This window comes from Rhinolophus sinicus, chromosome 3, assembly GCF_057876585.1.
Source record: "Rhinolophus sinicus isolate RSI-liver-muscle chromosome 3, RSI-T2T, whole genome shotgun sequence".
NCBI classification, from domain to species: domain Eukaryota; kingdom Metazoa; phylum Chordata; class Mammalia; order Chiroptera; family Rhinolophidae; genus Rhinolophus; species Rhinolophus sinicus.
Window position 1 is genome coordinate 143,974,449 of NC_142503.1, and position 23,771 is coordinate 143,998,219.

At 37.3% G+C, this 23,771-nt stretch overlaps 1 protein-coding gene across 2 annotated transcripts in view; it reads right to left on the reverse strand.

Annotated features, from left to right (window-relative positions):
- Positions 1-1,368: 1,368 nt before the first annotated feature.
- The window catches only part of SECISBP2L (SECIS binding protein 2 like), a 50,108-nt gene continuing 27,705 nt past the window's right edge, over positions 1,369-23,771 (reverse strand). Inside the window, exons 12-18 of one of the 2 annotated variants that reach the window (XM_019730681.3) lie at positions 21,915-22,084; positions 20,988-21,120; positions 19,273-19,435; positions 16,470-16,690; positions 15,346-15,500; positions 12,031-12,250; positions 1,369-5,626 (exon numbers count right to left, since the gene is read on the reverse strand). In XM_019730681.3, coding sequence (XP_019586240.3) covers positions 4,944-5,626; positions 12,031-12,250; positions 15,346-15,500; positions 16,470-16,690; positions 19,273-19,435; positions 20,988-21,120; positions 21,915-22,084 — 1,745 coding nt within the window. In that variant the 3' untranslated portion in view covers positions 1,369-4,943. The remainder of the gene's footprint in view (positions 5,627-12,030; positions 12,251-15,345; positions 15,501-16,469; positions 16,691-19,272; positions 19,436-20,987; positions 21,121-21,914; positions 22,085-23,771) is intronic. The other variant, XM_019730682.3, reaches the window with a different exon arrangement.

A 23,771-nucleotide genomic window follows, 5' to 3' on the forward strand; every position in this document is an offset into this window, starting at 1 on the left:
TTCAGGATCTTCTATTCCCGCTCTCCCCATTGAAAAAAATTATTAATATTACATGTTAGCCTTAGACTGTTTTCAGGTGCCATGCACACCACACCCTCTTCTGGTCAGTTAGAAGAAAAATGGAACACTGTTAGGAAAGGAATTTTATCAGAAGTGGTACAAACACTGGTCAAAAAAAAAGGAAATATTCTGGTACAACTGAGAGGCATCCTGCCTTTCTCTTTGTGATAATCAAAAATTTATTTCAGGGGTGGCTGGATGGCTCAATTGGTTAGAGCACAAGCCCTCAACGACATGGTTGCCGGTTCAATTCCCGCATGGGATGGTGGGCGGCACCCCTGCAACTAAAGATTGAAAACAATGACTGGACTTGGAGCTGACAGGCCCTGGAGAAACACACTGTTCTCCAATAAAATTTAAAATAAAATAAATTCATTTCATTATGGAAATTAGTAATCCTACTATTTTCTAACAGGCGAGTCTATTCTTTTCAGATTCCCTACATTTCATTGTGACAGTGACACATTGCAACACAAGGTCTTGGACTACTCTAGGGAAAGAGTGATCAGGTGAGGCTCAATAAATACAGTCCCTGAGGTAATCAGTTTCGCCCTGGCACATTTCACATTCCAGAAGACATCTGAGGAAGCGGAAGAAAGCACTTTGCATCCTCTGAGCATTTTGTGTCGAGACACAATAAAGCACAGTGAGTAAAAGCACGGACCTTGCCATGGGACTGAGTTTGAATCCCAGTTCTGCCATTTACCAGCTGTGTGGGATCTTGGGCAAGTTACTTAACATCTCCATGACTGTTTCATCATCTAAAAAGTGAGAAACAGTATTTCCTCAAAGGGCTGTTGTGAGAATTAAATGAGTTAATATTGGCAAAAGGCTTAGAACAATGCTTGGCAGAGTAACTACCGTGTTTCCCCAAAAATAAGACCTAGCCGGACCATTAGCTCTAATGCATCTTTTAGAGCAAAATTAATATAAGACCTGGTATTATATTATATAAGACCTGGTCTTACAGTAAAATGAGACCGGGTCTTATATTAATTTTTGCTCCAAAAGAAGCATTAGAGCTGATGGTCCGGCTAGGTCTTATTTTCAGGGAAACACAGTAGCACAAAAGCAAGCTATAGGAGCTTTCTCCTAACACAAAGATGGTTTCTGGCTAGATACCTAGGCCCATGCCACAGATCACACCAACCATCCCAAATGGAGATTTTTACTCATAATTCCTTCCTGCTGATTTCATAACCTTCTTTGGCAAACCCATGAGAACACTAAGCTGGGCTTTTTTTCTCTATCTTACAGGCTGAGCAAGTCATAATTCCTTAGGTCCCTATTCTGAAATGATAGACTACATTCCAATAATCATTTTATTAGTTACAGAAGGATCTTCACTAGTATTTACATAGTGCAAAAAAAAGCAGTTATTACTCCTAAAATGTGATATAACAATTATCCTTCATACAGCAAAAGAACAAGATGAAAATCCCTTCATGTTATAATGCATACTATTTTTTCTAGTTTTTTATTAGAGCATTACAATTAAGACATTAAATTATATATTTATGTGATATATTTAGAAATTAAATTACAAAATAACACATACTTTTAAGGTGTGATGTGCCAACAAAGTTTAGATTTTTATGATTAATTAGGATTCAGATTTCCAATCAGGCAAACAGTTTGGTTGATTCTGCGATTTGTGTAAAGGTTGGACGGGGCAAAGGAGAAGGAAGGCGTCTGTAAATAAATTATTTCACAGAAAAATTTTTAAATAAAAAAAAAGATAAAGTTTTTAAATGGATAAGTTAATGTTCTAACTTGTTGGCACAACATACAGAAAATACTTAAATGACAGGTTTTTTTTTTAAAGCAAACAGCAGCTTTACAAACAGAAGTACTTCTTTATACATATATTAAAGTAATGATGTGTTAAGATTCAACAGCTTTAGGTTAAAGAGCTGAAAAATGAGTGTAGAATTCACTACTCATTTGCACATTACAATTACCACCCCCCAACGTCCCCCAGCTTATTAAGAAATCAGACAAGTACATTATTTGGATATTAATTTCTCAATATTTAAACTATGTGAATTCCTTTTGACTAATTCTTTTCCAAATACTGGAAGATATAAAATACCATCTCCACAAAAATGACCTCCAGTCAAGCCTTTAAAAACTTTTCAATGTATATCAGATTATTTTCCCATGTTTAGTCAAAAGAAATATATTACATCATTTACAAACATATTTAAACCAAAAATTAATATGAACATTTGTCTTTTGAGAAGTAATCTTCACAGCAAACAAACCTACTAAACCAGAAATCTAGTTTTGGGAGTGCAATTCATACACTGATGTATTGAAAAAGAAATCTAATATTATTGCCAGTAAAACTTCTACACACTAAAAAAAAATCACTATGGTTTTATTTCTTGTGATGATAAACCCTTACACTCACCTCTCTCTAGATCTCCCAAGAGCCACTCAACCCTAGATCCAAAAAAAGCCACCTCTCTAACTTTCACACCTTCTCTTGTATATAATGTACACAAATTCCAGAATTTATCGAAAGGAAACAAATTATAAAGACATTATTCACACTTACTTAAGGATACTTTCAACATAGTATCGTTTCCTTTAATAAATTTTGGTGTGTCCTCCAGAGGTCAGTGATCCGTCTCATATCAAAAAGGCTGTGGTCCCTTCCGTTTGCTGGCAGAAGATACTGCACGTGCAAGAGCATTTAGCGAACACATAATTGAACACTTCTAAAGTCTATAGCAAAAGGAAAAGTTATGGGTGTTTGCAAGATTTCCTCAACTTCTCTTTTGATACAAATGTCAAAAATCTAAAATGACAATTCTTATTCAGAAGAGATATAAAATATACGAAACCTTTGAAAAGCCATTACTTCAATCAAGATCAAGAGTCGCTGAACCACTGACACCGAGCAAAGAAAATTTACACCATTAAAAAGTATGAAAAGTCTTTAAATTCACTTTTAAGATTGTCAGTAGTTCAAAAACTCTATCATTTCTTTAAATCAAATGACACTTGCAGATGTGTAGACAGTAAGATCTGCCACATATAAATCCATGATTATTATTTCAGAGGCTTCATTCCTTACATGCTGTGTTCCTTTAAGTACTGGATATTTTGTGCCTAAGTCTATACTGAACAGTTTAGACAGGACAGTACAATAATGTCCCCTTTTAGCACACTAAGAAAGTTGAGAGACTGACATTTTCTACACAGCGATGCTCCTAACCTCTCACAATTCACAAATTCTAAACCATCAACCAAAAATCTGATCTCGCCAGTAATTAAATACCAACATTATAAAACATCAAAACTAGCACAGTAGTCCCAATGAGTTCAGTAAAGAATCTGTCCAAGTCTTCCTGCCTGCCTCAGTGAGGCAAAGCCTGCCCCATAAAACCAGGGCAGGGAAAATTACCCCTCCCTCCTCGGTTCAGTGCCTGCTTATGGGAGCTTGTAAATGTAAAGCTGGTGTGTGTGTGTATGTGTATGTGTGTCAGTTGGAGGGAAGGCAGAATGATAGGTAATTTGTAATTCTCTCATCATTATACAAACTTGTAAAGGTCACTCACTACCAGGTGATGACTGACTAGCAAATAAAACATTTAGCTAGTAAGTTTAATTTCTCCCAAGCAGGTATACACATTCCTAGAGAAGGGTAGAGATAAGTAATAGTGATCAAGAATTAATACCTGTGTATATCTGCATATTCTAAATCATTTAATAGTTTCAGCACAATTAGAACAACTTTCTCTTTTCTTCAAAACTTCCTCTTCCAGGCCCTGACTAACCAGGATACAAGTTATAAGTTGTGTAAAGTTCCTTTCCCTGACCTCCTATCAGTAACTATGGTTAGTGTTACATGGCAGGTGCTTGAGGCTAGAGGCAAAGTATGCATTTTTAAAAGGTGAAATGGTTGTTCACTCAGGGTAAGTTTGAATTGCCTAACAAATCCATATCTCAAATTCAGAGGGTCCTGAATCAGAAGCATGCAAGAGAACACATCAGTATAAAACTCTGTTTCTCAATAGTTTACATGTAAGTGCTGCAGTCATACAATCAGTTACAGTTATTCAATGTCAAAATTTGCCTACTTTATGTAATTATGACTATGTACAAAAGCATTCCTGAGGTAAGAAGCAAATAGGAGACAGAACCTGGAAGGTCCTATCATGGGTGACTTTTCACTATTAAAGACAATATTTATCACTTTCTACAAATAAGGCCAGCTCTAACCTATCACGGTGGCTCCTTTGCCAGCCTAAGTATCAGAGGCTCCGTTTTTACCCATCCCAAGTCTGATCGATTACAATGATCAGTGACTTCTGAAACAAGCATTGATGGACCAAATAAAAGTTGAATCAATTTTTAACACAAAACACTTTGTAGACTGTTAACCTCAGCCTTTTTTTTTTTTCAGTTTTTCAACTCTACTGCCAGTTCTTTCTTAAAGAAGCCCAAACAACTTGAAAGAAGCGTAGTCTTGAAGCAAACATTGATAACTGCTCCTATCCTTAGAACGTCAGAAAGTTGATCTAAAGATCAACTTTAGAGAGTTGATCTTCAACTTTCAAAATGACTCTAAATAGGTATTTTAAATTTATTGCCTTTAAAACGTGCTCTTGTTCTTCTTTTAATCATTATTTTCCGTAACAAAATAAGCTGAAACAATTCTGTATTTTCCACACAGTTCTTAGAAAGACACTTCTATGCTAATTAAAAGCTAAGCTATAGATCATAACAAAACAAGTAAAAAGACAGCTACGAAAATGTTGTCAGGAATTAAACATGTATTAAATACGGGACAGTGTAAAATGTTGAGATGAAGCGTAAGAGATAATGGCTGTAACCCTTACACAGCTGGAGACAGAAAGCTGACATTTCCTGAGTTAAAGATTTGGGGGCGGATGATTGGAATCGGAGAGCTCGATGTTCAGAGAGCTGCACTTGCTGGGCTTCTGCGGCCCCAGACTTGCTTGGTGGTCAGTAGTCCAGGCCTCGCTGTCCATCCCTGGCTCCAGCCCCTCAGGCACCTCTGCTTCCTCTTCCCCACTTTGCTCTGCATTGTCTTCCTCAGAACCATGAAGGGTTTTCCCAAGCTGAAGAGTTTCCATGGTTCGCTGGGTCTCGGAGACCCAAGACTCAATTCTACTATTGAGCTGTACTTCTACAGATATGGGTTCGTGAGTATAATCTTCCTCTTCCTCCTCATCTTCATCATCTTCTTCTTCAAGCATGCCAGGTACCAGAGTGCTGGTCGTGCTGGTGATGGAGGAATTCAAAAGATCTCGGCAACTGCCATCCAAAGAGCCGGTCTCCGTACTCTGCTGTGAGGCCCACTCCAGGTCATCGGGCTTCACTTCCTCTTTGTCACTCACTGTCGACTTCCCAGGGTTTGCAGCTGAGGTAGTACTGCCTGCGGCCACTAATGATGGCTGCTTATCAGCGGGGGCGGTGTCAAAAGGAAGTTTACTGGGTTTTTCAGACGTGCTGTGTTTATAGGAAACCTCTCTCTCATTTTCTGATGTTTCCAGGCCATCTGAAGTTTCTACCATGTTTCTCCAGTTTGTTTCTGCAAATACCAAACAGATTTTTAAAATCCAGAACCCAGTTTCAGAATCATGCAACTCGTAAAAGAGGTAAAAAACAAACAACAGAAATTTGTTGGCTCACGAACTGACTGGAAAAACTAAAAACTTAGATTATTCCAGTACTAGTTTAAATGTAATAAAGGGAAAACAATTCTCAAACATGCATTTAAAATAAAAAACAAGGAAGCAAAAATAAGTCTATTAGTGCTTGACAATGCATAAGACCTTATGCCAATAGGAGTTCACTGACACTCAGATATAAAATCCATATATTCATGAAAATCAACACACTGCCTAACTTTTTTTTTGGCTTTGAGGTGTACTGGGCTCAAGGATCCACAAGTCACAGATGACAGAGCCAAGATGTCCAGCAGTAGTTCTGATTTGACAAGTTTATAGAACCGTGCTCCCTGAGCCAGTTATCTAAGAGCTATCTTTTGGTCTATTAACAGGACTTGTTTCCATTCATAAGCAAAGACGCTATCCACGAATTTCTGACATTTGTGAAAATTTGCTTTATAATATATGTGGCTTGCCTTACCAAGTTAACTTTGAGAGCCAAAAAAAGTGTTATTATATATAATACAGTGGTGATAATCTAAATTATTTTAAATGACAGTAAGTCAGTTTAGAGTTAAACTAGTGTTTAGAGCTCTACTAGGAATCGGGAGACGAAAGACAGCTCTCTGCCTCTGTATTTTCTTTTCCCCCCCATTTTATCATTTTATTTTATGCATTATTACTGACGTATAATTGACATTACATTATATTAGTTTCAGGTGTACAACATGATTTGTATTTGTAAGGACTGTGAAATGATAACCACAAAGTCTAGTTAACATTATCACCATACATTTTTTTATTGTGATGAGGGCTTTTAAGATCTACTCTTAGTAACTTTCAAATATGCCATACAGTACTATTAACTACAGTCACCATGCTATAAATTATATCCCCATGACTTACTTATTTTATAACTGGAAGTTTATGCCTTTTGACCCCCTTTGCCCAAACCCTAACCCCTGCCTCTGGCAACCACCAATCTGTTCTTTGTATCTGTGAGCTTGGTATTTTGTTTTGTTAAGATTCCACACATAAGTTAAATCACATAGTATGTCTTTCTCTGTCTGACTTATTTCACTTAGCAGAATGCCCTTAAGGTCCATCTATGTTGTAAATGGTTAAGGCTTCATTCTTTTTTATGGCTGAATAATATTCCACTGTATATGTAAATATACCACATCTTCTTTATCCATTTGTCCACTGAGGTTGTTCCCGTATCTTGGCTATTGTAAATAATGCTGCAGTGAACATGGGGTGCATATATCTTTTTGAGTTAGTGGAATTACCCAGAAGTGGAATTTCTGGATATGATAGTTTTATTTATGATTTTTTTGAGGAACCTCCATACTGTTTTCCACCGTGGCTGCACCAATTTACATTCCCACCAGCAGTGCACAAGGGTTCCCTTTGCTCCGCATCCTTGCCAGCACTTGTTATGTCTGTCTTTTTTTATGACAGCCATTCTAACAGGTGTGAGGTGGCATCTCATTGCGGTTTTGATTTGCATTTCCCTGGTGATTAGTGATGTTGAGCATCTTTTCATGTACCTCTTGGACATCTGTATGTCTTTGGAAAAATGTCTATTCAGACCCTCTGCCCATTTTTTGATTGGATTGTTTGGTTTTTTGCTACTGAGTTGTATGAGTTCTTGATATTTGTTGGATATTAATCCCTTATTGGATATACGATTTGTAAATATTTTCTCCCATTCAGCAGGTTGCTTTTACGTTTTGTTGATGGTTTCCTTTGTTGTGCAGAAGCTTTTTAGTTTGATGTAGTCCCACTTGTTTATTTTTTTACAGGTATAATGATCAAGCTGTAGTAACAAAGCAAGCCTATTCATATTAATATATTCCATTTAATTGTCACCTATTAACTATATATATTGACACAGACCATATTTTGGGTAAAGTCAGAGCACATGGTTTGGAAAAAATCCTTTCTTTCCTGCAGCTACTTCAAAGCATAGAACAGGTCCTTTCCACTCTCACTCCTACCTCGTGAAAAAAATCTATTCCTCCTCCTAAAGTCTCATTCTCAGCAACATTATCTTTTTCAGTCTCAAAACAGAAGAAACCTTGTAGTAATCCTTGGTCCTATCTTTCTTCCTTGCTATATCCCTTCATTCCACTGAACTCATAGCTGTACTGTGTCACTTCTAACTCAAAAACTACTATATCTGATCACTACCGCCTTAGCTCAGGTCTTCATCTTGCTGTACCTCTGTAATAGTTTCCTAATTGGTTTTTGTGAATTGATCACATCACTGTCTAATGGGCTTCCTATTACCCTAGTAATCCAAACTCATCAGCTTGCCTTACCTGAGCCCTTCATGATCTGATCCCTATCTATCTTTCTGGTCCCATTCATTCCGACGCCCAGCCATGTATTCCATGCTGTGGATCACACTGAATTCCCATTGCTCCCAGAAGCCACACGCTTTCTGTTTACAGTTCCTTGTTTTATCTAGGTGTCCTTCCTGGGAGAGGTGTTTTCCTCCTTTACCTCTCAGACTCCTACTCATCCTTGATAAGCACCCTTAAATGTCAGTTCCTCTGTGAAGCCTCTCATGACTTTCCTAAGAGACAGTTGCTAACCTGAAATCCCACGGCCCGTTCTGCATTTACAGTTTAAAGCACTTGTTTTGTGTGCTGTCCCACCCTCTCCTCCCTCCTCATTCCCAATCCTGCTCATCTGTGTGTCCCTATGGTTGGTATACAGTAAGTGCTAGGGGGGAAAAACCCTATTAAATGAACATTTTTTCCATAATATGTATATATATATATATATATATATATATATATATATATATATGTGTGTGTGTGTATATATCATGCAAAAAAAAACCTTTAAAAGGCATAAAAAAATTTTAAACTTCAGATGTACATTTACATTTCTCTCCAACAATTTTTTTCCTCCTTCAAAAATACTACAAAAATTCACGTGGGGACCTGGAAAAAGTCCCACCTCGTCCTCTTGACAATGAGTCAAGGAACAGGAAAAAAGGAAGGAAAGAGGTCAGTAGACAGAGCCAGGCGGACCTCTCTCCAGACTTGGTCTTGCGCATTCCTCTACGTGGTAGGTGAGCTGAAAGCCAGATGGATCCTTTGGAAAGGAAAGGGGGTATGTCCTTGGAAGCAGAGACAAAGAACTCTGCAATCAGCCATCAAGAGTCTTGTTACAATGATCAAGAGCTACCGAGGTCACATATCCCCAGGGGAGGGCCCAGGCTCCCACCTTAAAGTAACAGGTAAAGCTTGATCAAGAGCAGATGACCATGCAAACACATGAACATAACAGAGAGAAACATAGCAGGTATAAAAGTGCCATCTTTCTCTAGGGGACAGAAGAGGTCTGTTGGAAGGTGGGGGGTAGAGGGGGTGTGAACGCAGGCAATCTACAGCCAGAATAGAACATCTAGAAATCCACTTCTGAAAAGGGACTAGAAAGCAAGTTAAAGACAGGATCAAAGATCTCAACAAATGGTACTGATCCAAACCTACCCTGCTTCTGAACTGTTTATTTTAGCAGAACTTATTCAATCAAGCTCTTCTTTGCTTATTAACCCCTTCTATGTGTTCCTATTCTGTTATTGGTTCTTTATGAAATTATCTTTTTAACTTTCACGTCCCTAGTGGGTTTGTCAGAGGATGAGGTGTATTTCTCCCTTTAGTCAGTACACATAATAAATAAGCTGTCCGTCTTAGAAAGTTGTATATAGTACACAAACAAGCAAATGAGTTCACGAGCCTACAGAGGAAGGAGTGGTGGCAGAGAACGAGCAGGAAACTCAGGATGGATGAACTGCGGTTGTCCTCCTCTCCTAACTGGTTACTGAATCCGTACCAATTATGTGGTCCTACTGAAAATTCATTCGACAGACAGGAAATACACATCACAGCGGCCAACGGTGCAGGTCCGAGTCGGACTTCCCAGCTTTGACACTGGCAGCTTATTCACCTCTCTTCATCTTAGCTTCCTCATCAATATTTCTTAGGCCACAGGGTTGCTCAGAGGATTACATGCCTTAATAAATGTGAAGTGCTTAGAAAAGTGCCTAGCACACAGTGAGAATTCAGTAACTGAGCTGCTGTTATTATTATTATTATTATTATTATTATTATTATTATATATCAAGGACCCATTATGTGCCAAGTCCCTAGTCTCAAAAAACTTAGTTTAGTTGGGATTTATGTTCGAAACTATTTGTTTCATGTAAATAAGATAGAATTGAGACTCAGCTCAGGGGGAAGAAAAACGTAAGCAAAGAACACAACTAAGGTGCACACGAAGGACCAGAAGGCGGGACCATCACAGACGCCTTTCTGTTTTACCAATGGTTAGCATCCCTCTCCCAGCTTTGCTTTTTACTTAAACTGTGGAAATCAAAAGAAAACATTTCAGAAATCTTGCACGAGGATGGCATGGGAGACGCTGCTTGTAGTCGACCCAGCAGTCAGTCTCCATTTTCTTCCTGGCTAACAGAACCCCCAAATTTGGGATGCACTTGAACCCAGTCCCAGGGGATGAATTCAAATAGTTCTTAGACCACTGTGGCTATCCTACAGCACTTTGCCAAATAGTCTCTCTTGCATGCAACTAAAAGTGGTCATGTGATTAGCTCTGGTCGAATAAAACAAATGTCTTATGAAAAATTTTTCCTTCACTGATAAAAGCAGCACACTGTCCAAACCTCCTGTTTCAGACTACTGTTGTGATGCCCGGAGCCATAGCAGCTACTTTTGAACATGTGCTGATAAGCACAAAAATAAGAAGCCACAGGCTGAGAATGAAAGAACAGAAAGAAGGGAAGAGCTAGGAACATTAATGACATTGTGAAATAATATCCTAAATTCGTAGGCCACATTAGATTTTACGTTTGTTGCTGAATGCATCTGATAAAAGATAGAATAACTTTATACTTTGTTCTCAATGTTATTTAAGATTTTGTTGGAGTCCTGATAAATCAGCTCATCAGGCCAGAATCTTTAAGGCTCTAAATCACTCCTTAGGATCCAACCATTAGCTCACAGAACTTTCGTTTTGAATGGAACCTTACATAAAACCCTCCTCATTTTACTCAAGAAAAATCTGAGGCCCAGAAATTAATCAATTATGCCTAAATCACCCAGCCGAAGTGTGAAAAAGCCAAAGTTTCAATCATTGAACACTTTAAATCTGGTGCTCTGTGAAAACATCTCTTAAACCTCTGAGAGACTCTTTTCATAACTTTTCTTTCTATGTGCCCAAATGAAGATCACTGCCATCTGCCCAAATCCACAGCTTTATGAATGTACCTTGCAGTTTGCATTTGATACCTGGCATGTCACTATAGAGTGATCTCATTTACAAAGTTAGCACCTTACTTCTTTATTTTCAACTAGCACCACTCCACCCAAAAAGACATGTCTGCCTCTAGGCCAGAGCCACCTGTCTCTGACCAGCAGTCTCCTCAAGGCCAACAATAACCTGATATGTTGTCTCTGGTCCGGCAGCTTGTCAAAGGCATTCCAAATATTTAATATAATTACAGACAGGAAGACCGGAAAGGGAGTGTGGGAAGAAAGGAAGAAAATGAGGATTCCGTTTTTCACATGTGAAGTTTGAGGTGGCAACAAGGTATTTGGTAAACTCCCACACAGATTAAAAAAGAGAAAAAAAGAAGAAAAATCAAAGAGCCAAGTTGAAGGAAGTGGCTATACTGTTTAAAAAAAAAAAAAAGAGTCGGGGGAACTAAGTGGAAACTAAATCAATAAAGTGGAGAACTTAAGAGGTCAAAAGTATTACAGAAACAAGGCAAGGAAACTACTAAGACGTGGAGGGCAGTAAATAATGTTATTTTAAACATTATTTAATGCTGCTTTTTTGTCTCTATTTCTTTTTGACTACAATTAGATTTAACTCAAGACAAATGACGTATGTCTCCGTTATAAAAGCTCAGAATGAATAATATTCAAGTCTTTGTTTATCTTAGTAAAATACAAAATTTTAATAATTGAGTATAAAGTATTAAAATAAACTCCCCAGAATTTACTAAGTGATAGGCCACAGTGTAGTACATTTTGCTTTTTAAAAATTAAGATTTTTGTTTTTTAAGATTTTGGAAATGGGACTAAATTCCAGGGTCTCACAGAAAGCCTCAGCCCCAAATATTCTCCTAGTTCTTAATGGACATGTTCAATACAATTTTTTTTAAACCAAAAATTTCATGAAATTTGAATAATTACTAAGATAAAAACAAAAGGAAATCATTTTCAAATGATCTTAATCACTAAAGTTATTTCAAAGTTTAAATAATTTAAAATGGTAGGTAAGAACTTACCATATTCCTTCTCATTTACTTCAGAGATGGGTTCAGAAATAACACTGCAGAAAGAAATGGCACTCGCTGCAGAGGGATTCCGAGAATGGCCCATGTGGTGTGGCACCTTTTTCACGTTCTTTAAGGCTTCCTCCGCCTGTTCTTGTTCCATTGCAGCAACCATATCTTTATATGCTTTCCTGGCTTCCTCAGTGAGTTCTACTAACTTATTAAACAGGCTCTACAGAGAAATATTTTGATTAGCCCATTTTTTTGTTACACTTTTTATTCCTATTATTGGCAATAAATATCTGTTTCACAATCAGATACACTTTCAATCAGGACAAAATCCAAATGGTATGCAAACCATGCACAGTACCTTATAAAACATTCTGTAACTTACATATATTGTTTATTTAATTCTCACAAGACTGAAGAAATTTCTTGATTCAATACTAGTCACTAACCGTGATATATTAATTCTTGTAGAGTTTATCAATTCAACGACTGCACCCTTCAGCATCTGGCACTACAGTGGGTACAAAGACCAATGGAACACCACCCTGCTCAAGGTAACTTCTATGTGGCTAGAAGGAGACAACAAGAGGCAGCTATGCTTCAGGCACAGTATCTGAAGTGCCCTGAGATGTACAAAGTGTTTTGGCCTTTGGAGAAAATATCAAATCTAACTGTTGGGCATCAGTGAAGAATTCATGAAGTAATATGACAGCTGATATAGGCCTTCAAAAATAGGAACAATTTTGAGATGAAGAGAGTGCATTCTTAGCCTACCATGCAAAACCACAAATAAAGATACAGACTTAAAAAAGTACAAAGCTCGTTTGGGGAGCAGTGAAGAATCTTATTAGGAGTTAGAATATAAGGGAACGAATGTATGGAAGGTGATGTCCAAGGACGTTAAAGAAGATGGCAGGTCTCCGTAGAAATGAAAAGTTCCCTGTAATGTTTTCTTGTTGGAAAAACTTGAAGAAGACCAAAAAGAAGTCAGTGATGGTATGGCTAGCTGGGGCCTTGAAAATAACGAAAATATGACACATAAGATAGACAAGCCAAAGATATTAAAACAAAGGCAAACTATGAAAACAGAGTAAAGAGCTTGGAATGTGGAGCTAAATAATCAGAAGTTCTTACATCAGGGAAACACAAATGAACATGAATGGAATTAGTAATTCCAGTGAATTAGGTGATAGAGCATATTCACGTTAATAAAAACGGCAAAATTCACATAGCATTCAAGTTGTACTTCAACAATGATGTTTGATGATGTCCAAAGAAAACTGAAGTTTCCACAGCCCAGAAACGCAATCAAATGACTTTTAGTAGTTCTTACATTATAATTCAGCAACACTCTACTCCTGTTTAATGTCCTGATTTAGTATCACAATGCAACATGCCCATTCATTAAGTAAAGAATTTCAGATGGTAAACACGACCTGGACATTTGTGAAAATATGTTCAATTTTACATATAAAATTATGTTTTCAGACAGAGATTGAAAAAATACAGTATACTTTGTTTCCTTTTACCAAGGCACTGCCATTTAAGTATAAACTGTAATAAGAAGAAAGCATGGCAAAAAGTGTCATATTGCTATGAAATAGTATCTCTGAAAATTAAACTTACAAAAGACAAACATAAGTAGCATGCTTCACCCAGCTGCAATTTAAACTGTTTAAAGTAGCAGGTACAATACACACTGTTGCTAATTGTGTTGATTTTTTTAAGAGGGTGGGGTGCTAACTACTAGTAATATGAGAAATATGTTCAGGATTTATTTATTTTAAAAAATCAGGGATGATGGATTCTGTTAAAAACAGCCCCTATGTATTACATGTAACAGACTTCATAAATAATTGCTTGCAATGTTTAACAAACCACGCACTGAAGTGAAGCCAACAACAAAAAAATAGGCATATGGACATGTGATTTTGAGGTTAACATTGTTTTTACAATATAAATAAAACAGAAATTTTGGGGAATAAAAGAATATGAAAGAGAAGAAAATGAAATTGGAGAGAGAAGCTATCAGGGAATAAAAGCCTTGAAAGTCAGTGTAAGGACAGGAAGCTTACTTACTTCAAAGGTTAGTTTTATCAGGTGGCAAAATAACTAAGGAAACATTACTGTGAATGGATCCACTCGATAATATATCAGTATTTCCTTTACCTCCATTTTAACAGTGTGTTTTGGTTTAAACAATAACTTACGTACCTAAAAACGTTAGAGGGCAAGTAAAACAATCTACACACAAAACTGACAAGCATACAAATAACCTGATACGTATAATTCAGTAGGAAGTCAATACAATTAAAAACAAACATGTCTTTTCCTGACCCTGATCTCACTCATGTTCCTTAAACTCTAACAGTGAACAAAAAAGGAGTACATTTTTATCAGGTGTCTTATATATGACCCTTCTTTCTCACAGGGGTATTTATCACCCAAATTCTCACTTGTCGTTTAACACGGCAGGCAGATATACATTGACCACAGAATTTATTAAACAAACATTTATCGCCTACTGATGCTCAAGTAATGTGAAAGGTGCCAGGGAAACAAAGACAAGGGGCCTGCCCTGAAGGAATTCACAGTTAAGGGGGAAGAAATACATCAACTACAGCAAGGCATATGTGTAATCGAGAAAAACATAGGCTACTGTGGGAGCAAAATATTAATTATATACTCATAAAGAGTAGGTGAGTATGTGGATAACTTCATGGGTGATCGGGGAGAAACTGAATGGATAGGGGGATGGGGGTATGCAAACACAATGACTAGACAGGAAAGGATATTGTATTAGCTGATTGCAAGAGGAAGACGAAGGTATCATGCGTGCAGAATTACTCTGACAACTGGTTTAGGAACTTTACTTTCTAAAGAAAAAGCCTCTCCAATTAAAGGATTCTTTTCTCTTGATTCTTAGTAGCACAAAATATACCCAACATAGAGACTGAAGAAAATTATTTTACATTGTATACATCAGATAACCTTTACCCAGCAATTAAATAAATTATCAAGTACTACACAGTTGAACCCGGAAGAAAAAAAAACACTGATAGAAATGGGAGCTAAAATTTTTTTCAAAATGCTGTACAATTAACTTATATAAAATTAACATAAGTTAACCAACTTACGTAAAGGTTAAACACTAAAAAAGGAAACATAGTACCCAAGAATTTTCCACTCATTCTTGGAGAGTCATCATCTCACTTCTTCAAATGCTTAAACACAACACTGGCATGTGTCAACAGAAAATGTAGTATTTGGGGGCGGGGTGGGGGGAAGTGAGGGAGTATATGTCTTCTAAAGCCTTACCTCAGCACCAGAGTAGTTGAAGATTCCCACTACACTAACAGGAACTAGCTTGTTCACACAGCGTCCTAGAGCTTTTCTTCCAAGGGCAAACACAAAAGGAATTTCTTGTTCCCGTGCCATGGCGATAACATTATAGAGAGCCTCATCCAGGCCACCTGAGAAAGTAAATCCACGTAGAGGTTTTAATTTAGTTATTTCCAAAATGGAGCTACTTTAGCTAAAGCATAAAACAGGAGCAAAGGATTCTGTGAATGCCACACATTTTCTTAGGCCACATTTTCCTATTTGAATTTGCATTACATGTGGATATATGTACATATTTTCTTTTTCCCCAATTAAATTCCAAATTCCTTCAATGCTAGTATTTTTGTCTCTCCATAGGGATTAGCATAGCAGGAGAGAAATTTCAAAATAATAAATATTTGTTACAAAAAATTCATTAAAATTGTTAATAGTGGCTGATTGCTTTATCCAATCTCTCAGCTCAAGTAGCAACCTATCACATTTAGTAAGATTATACATTACTGGTATTTTTGGTATTTCTCTCCTATGGAGACTATGCCTGCTACTGCTACTTGATGTAACTGTCTACTCCAATCACCTGAAGGGCCTCCCCTTCATGGAAGGACAAGGAAGTGTGCAAGACACAGGATAAAGTACTTGCGAGCCAGCTCACCCGAGATACTCTATATGTAACTACGCTTCTCTGAGGGACAAAGCTCCACCATAAGCAGGAAAAAGAGACCTTTATCTTTTTCTTAATTCTTTTTAAGAGAAGAAGGCCATCAAAGAAAGGTAATATAAAAGTGTGAAAAATAGAATATATTTGCAAAGGTAAAGTAAAGAAAGCACTCTTATTAGTCCCCACTCTGATTACAACAGAAGGCACACTTGATCGGGCCAACCTAAATCTGTCACTAGTGTTCACAGATGAGGATTTTCTTTACAATCCAATCTCAATTTTATTACTTAATTTCAGGTACTGAAAGGTTTCATTTTCTTTCCTCATGCTCTCAATATTGTTTTACCGATACTCTGCTAAGATTGACACTTTAAAATTCACTGTATATCCTACAATTATGCTAAATAAATATCAAAACACTTCAAAAGTAAAATGTTCATACCTTTTGACTGGATTTTTTCACAATTTGGAGAAATTATAACACACTTGATCTTGTTTAACTTCATATGTTTCGTAACTTCCCTTAGGCCCATAACCAGGCGTCTCCTTGCTTTGGCTCTTACAGGATCCTTTTGGTAGATGCGTTCCTGGAAACTGACAAGCTCTTGAAGAAGAAGAGTCACACATTCATCAATCTCTTTACAAAGAACCTGATTACAATACCTACAAAGGAAACCAAAAATAAGTTAAGTCCATTCTAATTTACTTTTCTAGAATTATAAATTTAGGGAAAAAATAGATCCAGTAAGAGGTTTTCATTTAAAAAAAAAAAATCAAGACTTTGAATCTCTTATTCCTTTAGTCAATTAGAAAAACAGAAGAGTTTTTCTGAATTACAACAGGCTGGCTTTTATGTAAAGGATAGGTCAGCCTCAGGGAAGTACTATCCAAACTCCCAATTATGAAATGCCTAAGGATATAAATGAAATGTTAGCCTGCTATTAGATAAAAAATGCTATTAGAGATAAAGCTTTTGGTAAGGAGATACAGAGTTTTCATTTCAATGAATATTAAAGACACTTCCAGCAGGAAAGGAATATAACTTTGCAGATGCTAACTGAATGCCCTAATACCAACAATTCATCCTCCATGCTTGGGTAAGTCACCATCTCTGGGCATTAGCTTCCTCAACCATAAAGATAAGAAGTTAAGTGAGATGGTCTCAATGGTCCCCTAACTCCAAAAATCTATGTCTATGGAGAATGAATTCAGCAATTAAATTGAAGCCAAGACATATTAGATTGGTGCAAAAGTAACTGTGGTTTTTGCAATTATTATTATTATTATTATTATTTTTTTTTTTTTTAGATTTTATTGGGGAAGGGGAACAGGACTTTTATTGGGGAACAGTGTATACTTCCAGGACTTTTTTTTTCCCCAAGTCAAGTTGTTGTCCTTTCAGTCTTAGTTGTGGAGGGCGCAGCTCAGCTCCAGGTCCAGTTGCCGTTGCTAGTTGCAGGGGGTGCAGCCCACCATCCCTTGCGGGAGTCGAACCTGCAACCTTGCGGTTGAGAGGACGCATTCCAACCAACTGAGCCATCTGGGAGCTCAGCGGCAGCTCAGCTCAAGGTGCCCTGTTCAATTTTAGTTGCAGGGGTGCAGCCCACCATCCCTTGCAGGACTCAAGGAATTGAACCAGCAACCTTGTGGTTGAGAGCCCACTGGCCCATGTGGGAATTGAACGGGCAGCCTTCGGAGTTAGGAAGATGGAGCGCTAACCTCCTGAGCCACCAGGCCGGCCGGGCAATTGTTTTTAACCTTTTAAACTGTAATTACTTTTGCACCAACCTAATATCAGGCAAAGCAACCGAATGAGGCTCTTTGTGATACGTATGGCTATAATACAAAAACAGAAAGGAAATAAGTTTAAGGCCACTATAGCTATTTCAGAGATAAGGAAGTCATTCAAGTTTACGTACTCTTATATACTCTACTTTTCTAGTTCTCATTCCTAATCTCTACCATAAGCAGCAAGTACTTAACAAGGAGAATTGGTATAATTTCTAATCTAGGAATAACAAGGCAAGCAAATTTTCACTTCTAAATTACATTATATAGTGGAAAAATCTAGGCCTGCTCTTTTTTTTGGTGAAAAAAAAAAAAAAAAGTTCTGCTTGGGAATTTTTACGTTGATTTAAAAAAATATTTACATAAGTATGACACTACTTCAGAACAGAAGATATAACTGGACAGATTGAGGAAAGACTAACTAGCATATTTAAAGTATGCAAAATTAAAGAATGCAATCAGAGAACATCAAAAATGTAATTTTCCGGCAGCCATATAGCTCAGTTGGTTAGAGCGCAGTGCTCTTAACCACAAGGTTCCTGGTTCGATCCCCACATGGGCCACTGTGAGCTGCGCCCTCCACAACTACATTCAAACAACTACTTGATTTGGAGCTGATGGGTCCTGGAAAAACACACTTAAATAAATTTAAGAAGTTAAAAAAAAGGTAAATTTCTTCACAGCTTTTCTTTAAGCTGTTTATTTCATACATATGTAACATTTTATTCTCCAAGTGTTTCCTTTGCTCCACATCTGTTATTTGACATTTAATTAACTTCCCAAATCTAGGCACAAATTATTTACTCAAAAGCAATAGCATTAAGAAAAGGAACAGAACAAACCGATGCCGTTTGGATTCACACAGATTTTACTTTCACCCTGGAATTCCTTCATATGTCATTGTTAAAGGTAAAATTAATCCATCTACACAAATGTTAAAATCTTAAAATCCTTCACAGCAAAAACTGTTAATTCAAAGTTACTCACAGACGGGCAATTTAAAACATAGAAATATCTACTCAAAAAAGAAGAGCTTTATGTAATAAGTTCTCTTCATGTAACAGGGTCTGAGAAACTTGGTATTAATTGGTTAGAGAAGTTTTTTGAAGGGTCAATAATATAAACAAAAAAGCAAAAGCATTTGGAGAGGGAAAACTTCATAGTACAGCATTTTATATACAAGATGTAAGAAGTCAAATTTCCAAGTCATGAACAATATCTAATATAAAAAGAATATATTTACTGACAAATCACTTTCACGTGAACACTGATAGCTGACAGAAGGCAAATGCTTTAAACATAATAGAACAAACTGTTAAACAAAAATCAAAGAACAACTGAAAGATCTTCAGTGTCTTTGTCTGCTCAACCCACCAAGTAATAATGACAATACTCTATTCAGAACTACAATCGAGGTACTTAAACTATTCAACCTCAATAATGAGACTAAAACTTACTCTCTAAATCTTTTGCTGTGGATTTTGGTTATTGTTGAAGATGCCATTGGACTGCCTATTCCAGAACTAGCTGGAGAGCCTTGTGACACAGGTGTCATACAGTACGGAGAGTTCTGACTTGCGGGAGAGAGTGAAGTATCACTGGGCATGCTCAGTCCAGTATCTGTGGAGATGTGAGGTGAGGGGAAAAATTTAGAAATTTCAAATGCTGAAAAGCTCTACATTAATCAACACAATTTAGAATGGTAGGTGTCTTTTGTATCACTTTGGAATTCTCCAGAAGCTAACAAGTTGGACAGTGTTCATATTACAAATAGACATTTCTCATATACTACAAAATGAAATCTTCCTATTATCTCTTAAAATATACTCTTAAAAATCAAGCACAGCCTACAAGTCGCCACAGAAGAGATGAGAGAAGGCCAAATTATCTAAAGCATGTATTCCTAGAAGATTTAAATTGAAAAACAAAGGTATTAACTTCTATACCATAAGATCATATTACCCACTTCCTTCATCTCTATTTTTCCACTTATTTCTTAGAAATCGCTTTTAACTGCCTAAAAATTACCATTGCTACTGGCAATGATGAATTCTACCTCACTGATTTTCTCTACACCACTCCTGATTCTCCAAGCACCACCCATTTCTTTCTCATTTGGTCTTCACTTCTGTGCTCAGGCAGCCACATTAGATCCCATCTCTCAACTGCCTCCTTAAGTTACTGCTTCTTTCTGAAACAGCTAAACTAAGGAAATGAGTTAGTATTTGTATATCCAGTCCATTAATTAGTGGTTACACACATAGCTTATCTCACTACGAGATTATAAGCTTTTTATATAGCAGGACCAGTCAACTATATATCTTTATTACATTTTCCGACCTTCTCACCCCCATATGATAGTGTTCAGTAAACAACTTCTGAATGAATAGATGGATAATTACTCCCAAATACAAAGAGAATGGTATGTAATTGAGAGTAAAGGGGAGCCAAGTATGTCCTAGCTGAACAATCCTTAGAAATAAACTCATTTTTCTAAACACAATGGAACACTACTACTTAATCTACATATAAATCAGATGGAAATGCTTTAAAGAAAGTTGAGGAATAAATACTCTACACCAGCAGAAAAAGGGACCTAGCCTGATCTCTCTTAAAGTCTTTCTTCCATAGCAGTATTATGTTACAAGGACTCTATAGTTTTGCTGTGGTCACAGTTAGAATCTTGATATGATGGCTACTGAATGGGACTGAATCTTATTGACCAACTGGACTCTGCACTACAACAGACTGTATACTTCTCTACTCATTGTGTCATATGTATTAATTCCATAAAACCAAGAAAGGAAATCAAGAAAAATACTCTTTAAAGAAAATTAGTCCTGCGAAGAGAGACAATAGTGTTCTAGATATAAAAGAAGACAAATGAAAAGAACTACAACAGTTATAGAGGATGCATTGGTGAGATCATAATTATGAGGGTTTACAACAAATTCAGGATTTAAGTCTCAAAAATGCCATCGACCTACCACATAACACTGCCGCTTCCTTTTAAATATCTCCCTACAGAAGCATCTTCAAAAGAAATAAAAGCAGCACTCTCAAAACTAAACAAATTTAGATCCAATTAGGAGAATAATGAATGATGGCTTCCCTAGCAATTAAAATACTCTAAAGCATTCCATGAGAAGAAGGGGGAAAGAGGTGATCTTACCTTCCTGGGAAACAATCTCCTGTGGCAAATCATCAATAAAATCTAAGTGCATTTCTATTGGTTCCTCAGATCCCAAAAGATTGTGGTCCACAGTTAAACGGCCCTTCTTTTCCTCTCTTTCTTTCAAAATAACCTAAAAGTCATTACCAGTCTTTAATTACTGATCACTCTTTAAGTATGTACTAATGATTAAAATGGTCACTATTACACAGGTACAGTAGTTCACTTAAAAATGGACATGAAGATTTTGGTTGGCTACGTGTTTAGTTGGCTACATAGAACCTGACTGGCAAAAAAGGTAAATGTAATTTTAAGTACTGCAGTAGAAGGCAGCATTGTAGCCAAAATAAAGGGAGGCAATTATGCTATATAATACTACAGCTCTAAAATCACGTCTGCTTCATCCTTTAAATCCTGGCTGACAAACTAATTTCGCCAAATGGATAAAATAAAGTTTGGAAAGCAGGTCATATAGTTACATTAGATTTACATTTTGCAGTTTTCTACTATTTGGACATGGATTACCTCAATTCTGCTCCTCCTTATAATAACAATACTGAGTTAAACAGAGCAGATATTACCCCCAACTTACAGAAGAGGAAGATGAGGGTAAGAAAGATTTGCCTAAAACTACATAAGAGCTGAAGTTAGTAGTCAAATCCAGGGCTTCTGAGTCCAAGGTCTGATATTTTTGGATGCTAAATGTTTAACTTTTTAAAAAAAAATCTTATAGAAAAAATTCATTCTCCAGGGCTTTGTTCAACACAAAAAGATGGTCATAATGCTGACAATGTCCCCATCATCTTTATGATGACACCTCTGAACACTTCACAATAATCTGTTGGCTAAAACGCCCCAACTACATTTGCAAAACAGATTTAAAGCCTTATTTATCTTGTAAAACAGACATCCCAGATTCTGGTTTACCTTTTTAAGTGCTGTGGGCCGTTTTAATTTTGCAATTTCCTTCTCTTTTCCTTTTTTTGCTTTAGAGGAAGTGATGTCCAAAGAATTAAAGGATGTCAAACAGGGCTGACTTTTGGTTAAAGGTTTTCTGTTAGTAGAGTCTTTAGTGTGAAAAGAAGCTGCAGTGACCACTACAAACAAACAAGAACATTAGTTTTTACTATTACGGCCAACTCCTCATACTTTCAAATTCTCTAATGATAAATCTATGAAAACAAGAACATCCTCTTGTGGAAAAATAGACATCAAATTGTTGGAGCAGTACATAGCCATGCAATACCCGCTCAGACACAGCTTTTACCCATTTTTTCAGCCTCCTAAAAAAAAAAAAGACAAAGCCAATGCAATTAACTAATTTAGCAATCCAAAGTAGGGATATGTAAATTAGTACTATTCTACTGCAGCAATTCCTTGGAACTGGTCTCCAATCAGAACCATTCTACCTCTGAAATTTCAAAACTCTGCACCTCTACTTATTGCTTCTAACTCCTGTCTTACATAATAATCACCCTTCTCTGTAGTCTAGTCTATTACTCCTCTCCACACTTCAGTCTGTCAGTAAAGAATGATGATTTCCACCCCCACTCCCAGCCGCATTCTCAGTACTATTAAAGCAATTCTTTTATGCCTAATCCCCTCATTCTCCAGTGGCTACCCCCAAATCCTTTAGCAATCCCAAACCGCTCATCTCAGTTTCCCTCTAGGAGAAGAGCTTTTCCTGCTACTTCCCTCAGAAGATGCTAAGAAGATGCTATCCAATATAGATTTACAAGCCACCTGAGAGGGGGTGGCAGGCATCCTTACTCCTGTCCAAGGCTCACCAATCACCTCTGCTCTTAATCCCATTTCAGGATTAATTCCTTGAGGATCACTCCTTTCATCCGGCATCTTTCAAGTTCCTCCTTAATACCCTCTTTTTCCCTAACTCCCAAGGAGAAGCTAAAATCTCTTCTACCTAATGGAGCACCATGCTCCTAATGCCCATGTCGCAGTCGCAGGTTCTATTCCCATGGTTCACCCTGGAGTGGGACTGCCGTGAGCTGCCATGAGCTGCTGCCGACCGATGACTGGCTGGGGACAGACGGGGGTGGGGGGTGGGGGGGGCCGCGGACAAGGCTCCTAATACCAGCACGGGCCAGGGAGCTGTGTCCTACACAACTAGACCGAGAAACAACGACTTGAACTGGAGTGGGGGAGAGGGGAGGCCAAAGAAAGGGGAAATAAATGAATGAATGAAAAAACCCAAAACAGGCAAATCAATAAAACCTTTCCCTTGACTGGCTTCCCCTCAAACTAAGGTACCATCACTCCCCTTCCCTTCCCTGTTAAAATTCTTAAGAATATGTTTTTCATCACCAATTCCCAAATCATTACAATCTGGCCTCTGCCCTACCCACTCTCTTGAAACTGCTACTGTCAAGATCACATAAAACCTTGCCGTTGCCGAATTTAATTCTTGGAGTCTTCGTTCTATTCTCGTTCTTGTTTGTTTTTTCCCCAGTATTTGATACCAAAGACCATATCCTCTTCCCCAACACTCTACCCTCGCTTTCTGTGACATTACATTCTCCTACTTTTCTTACTCTTTCTCAAACCTATTTTTCTGGTTTTCTGAATCTGAGCATTCCACAAGGCTTTATCCTGGAACATCTTTTTCCTAACTTCTCTCTCCCTGACAATCTTATGTATTTCTACTGCTACAACAATCCTCTCTATTTGAAACTCACTGACTTCTAACCTAAACTGCATATACACAACTGTAAGTTAAATAGGAACCACCAGGATCACCCTAACTAGCATTTCATACACAACAGGCCA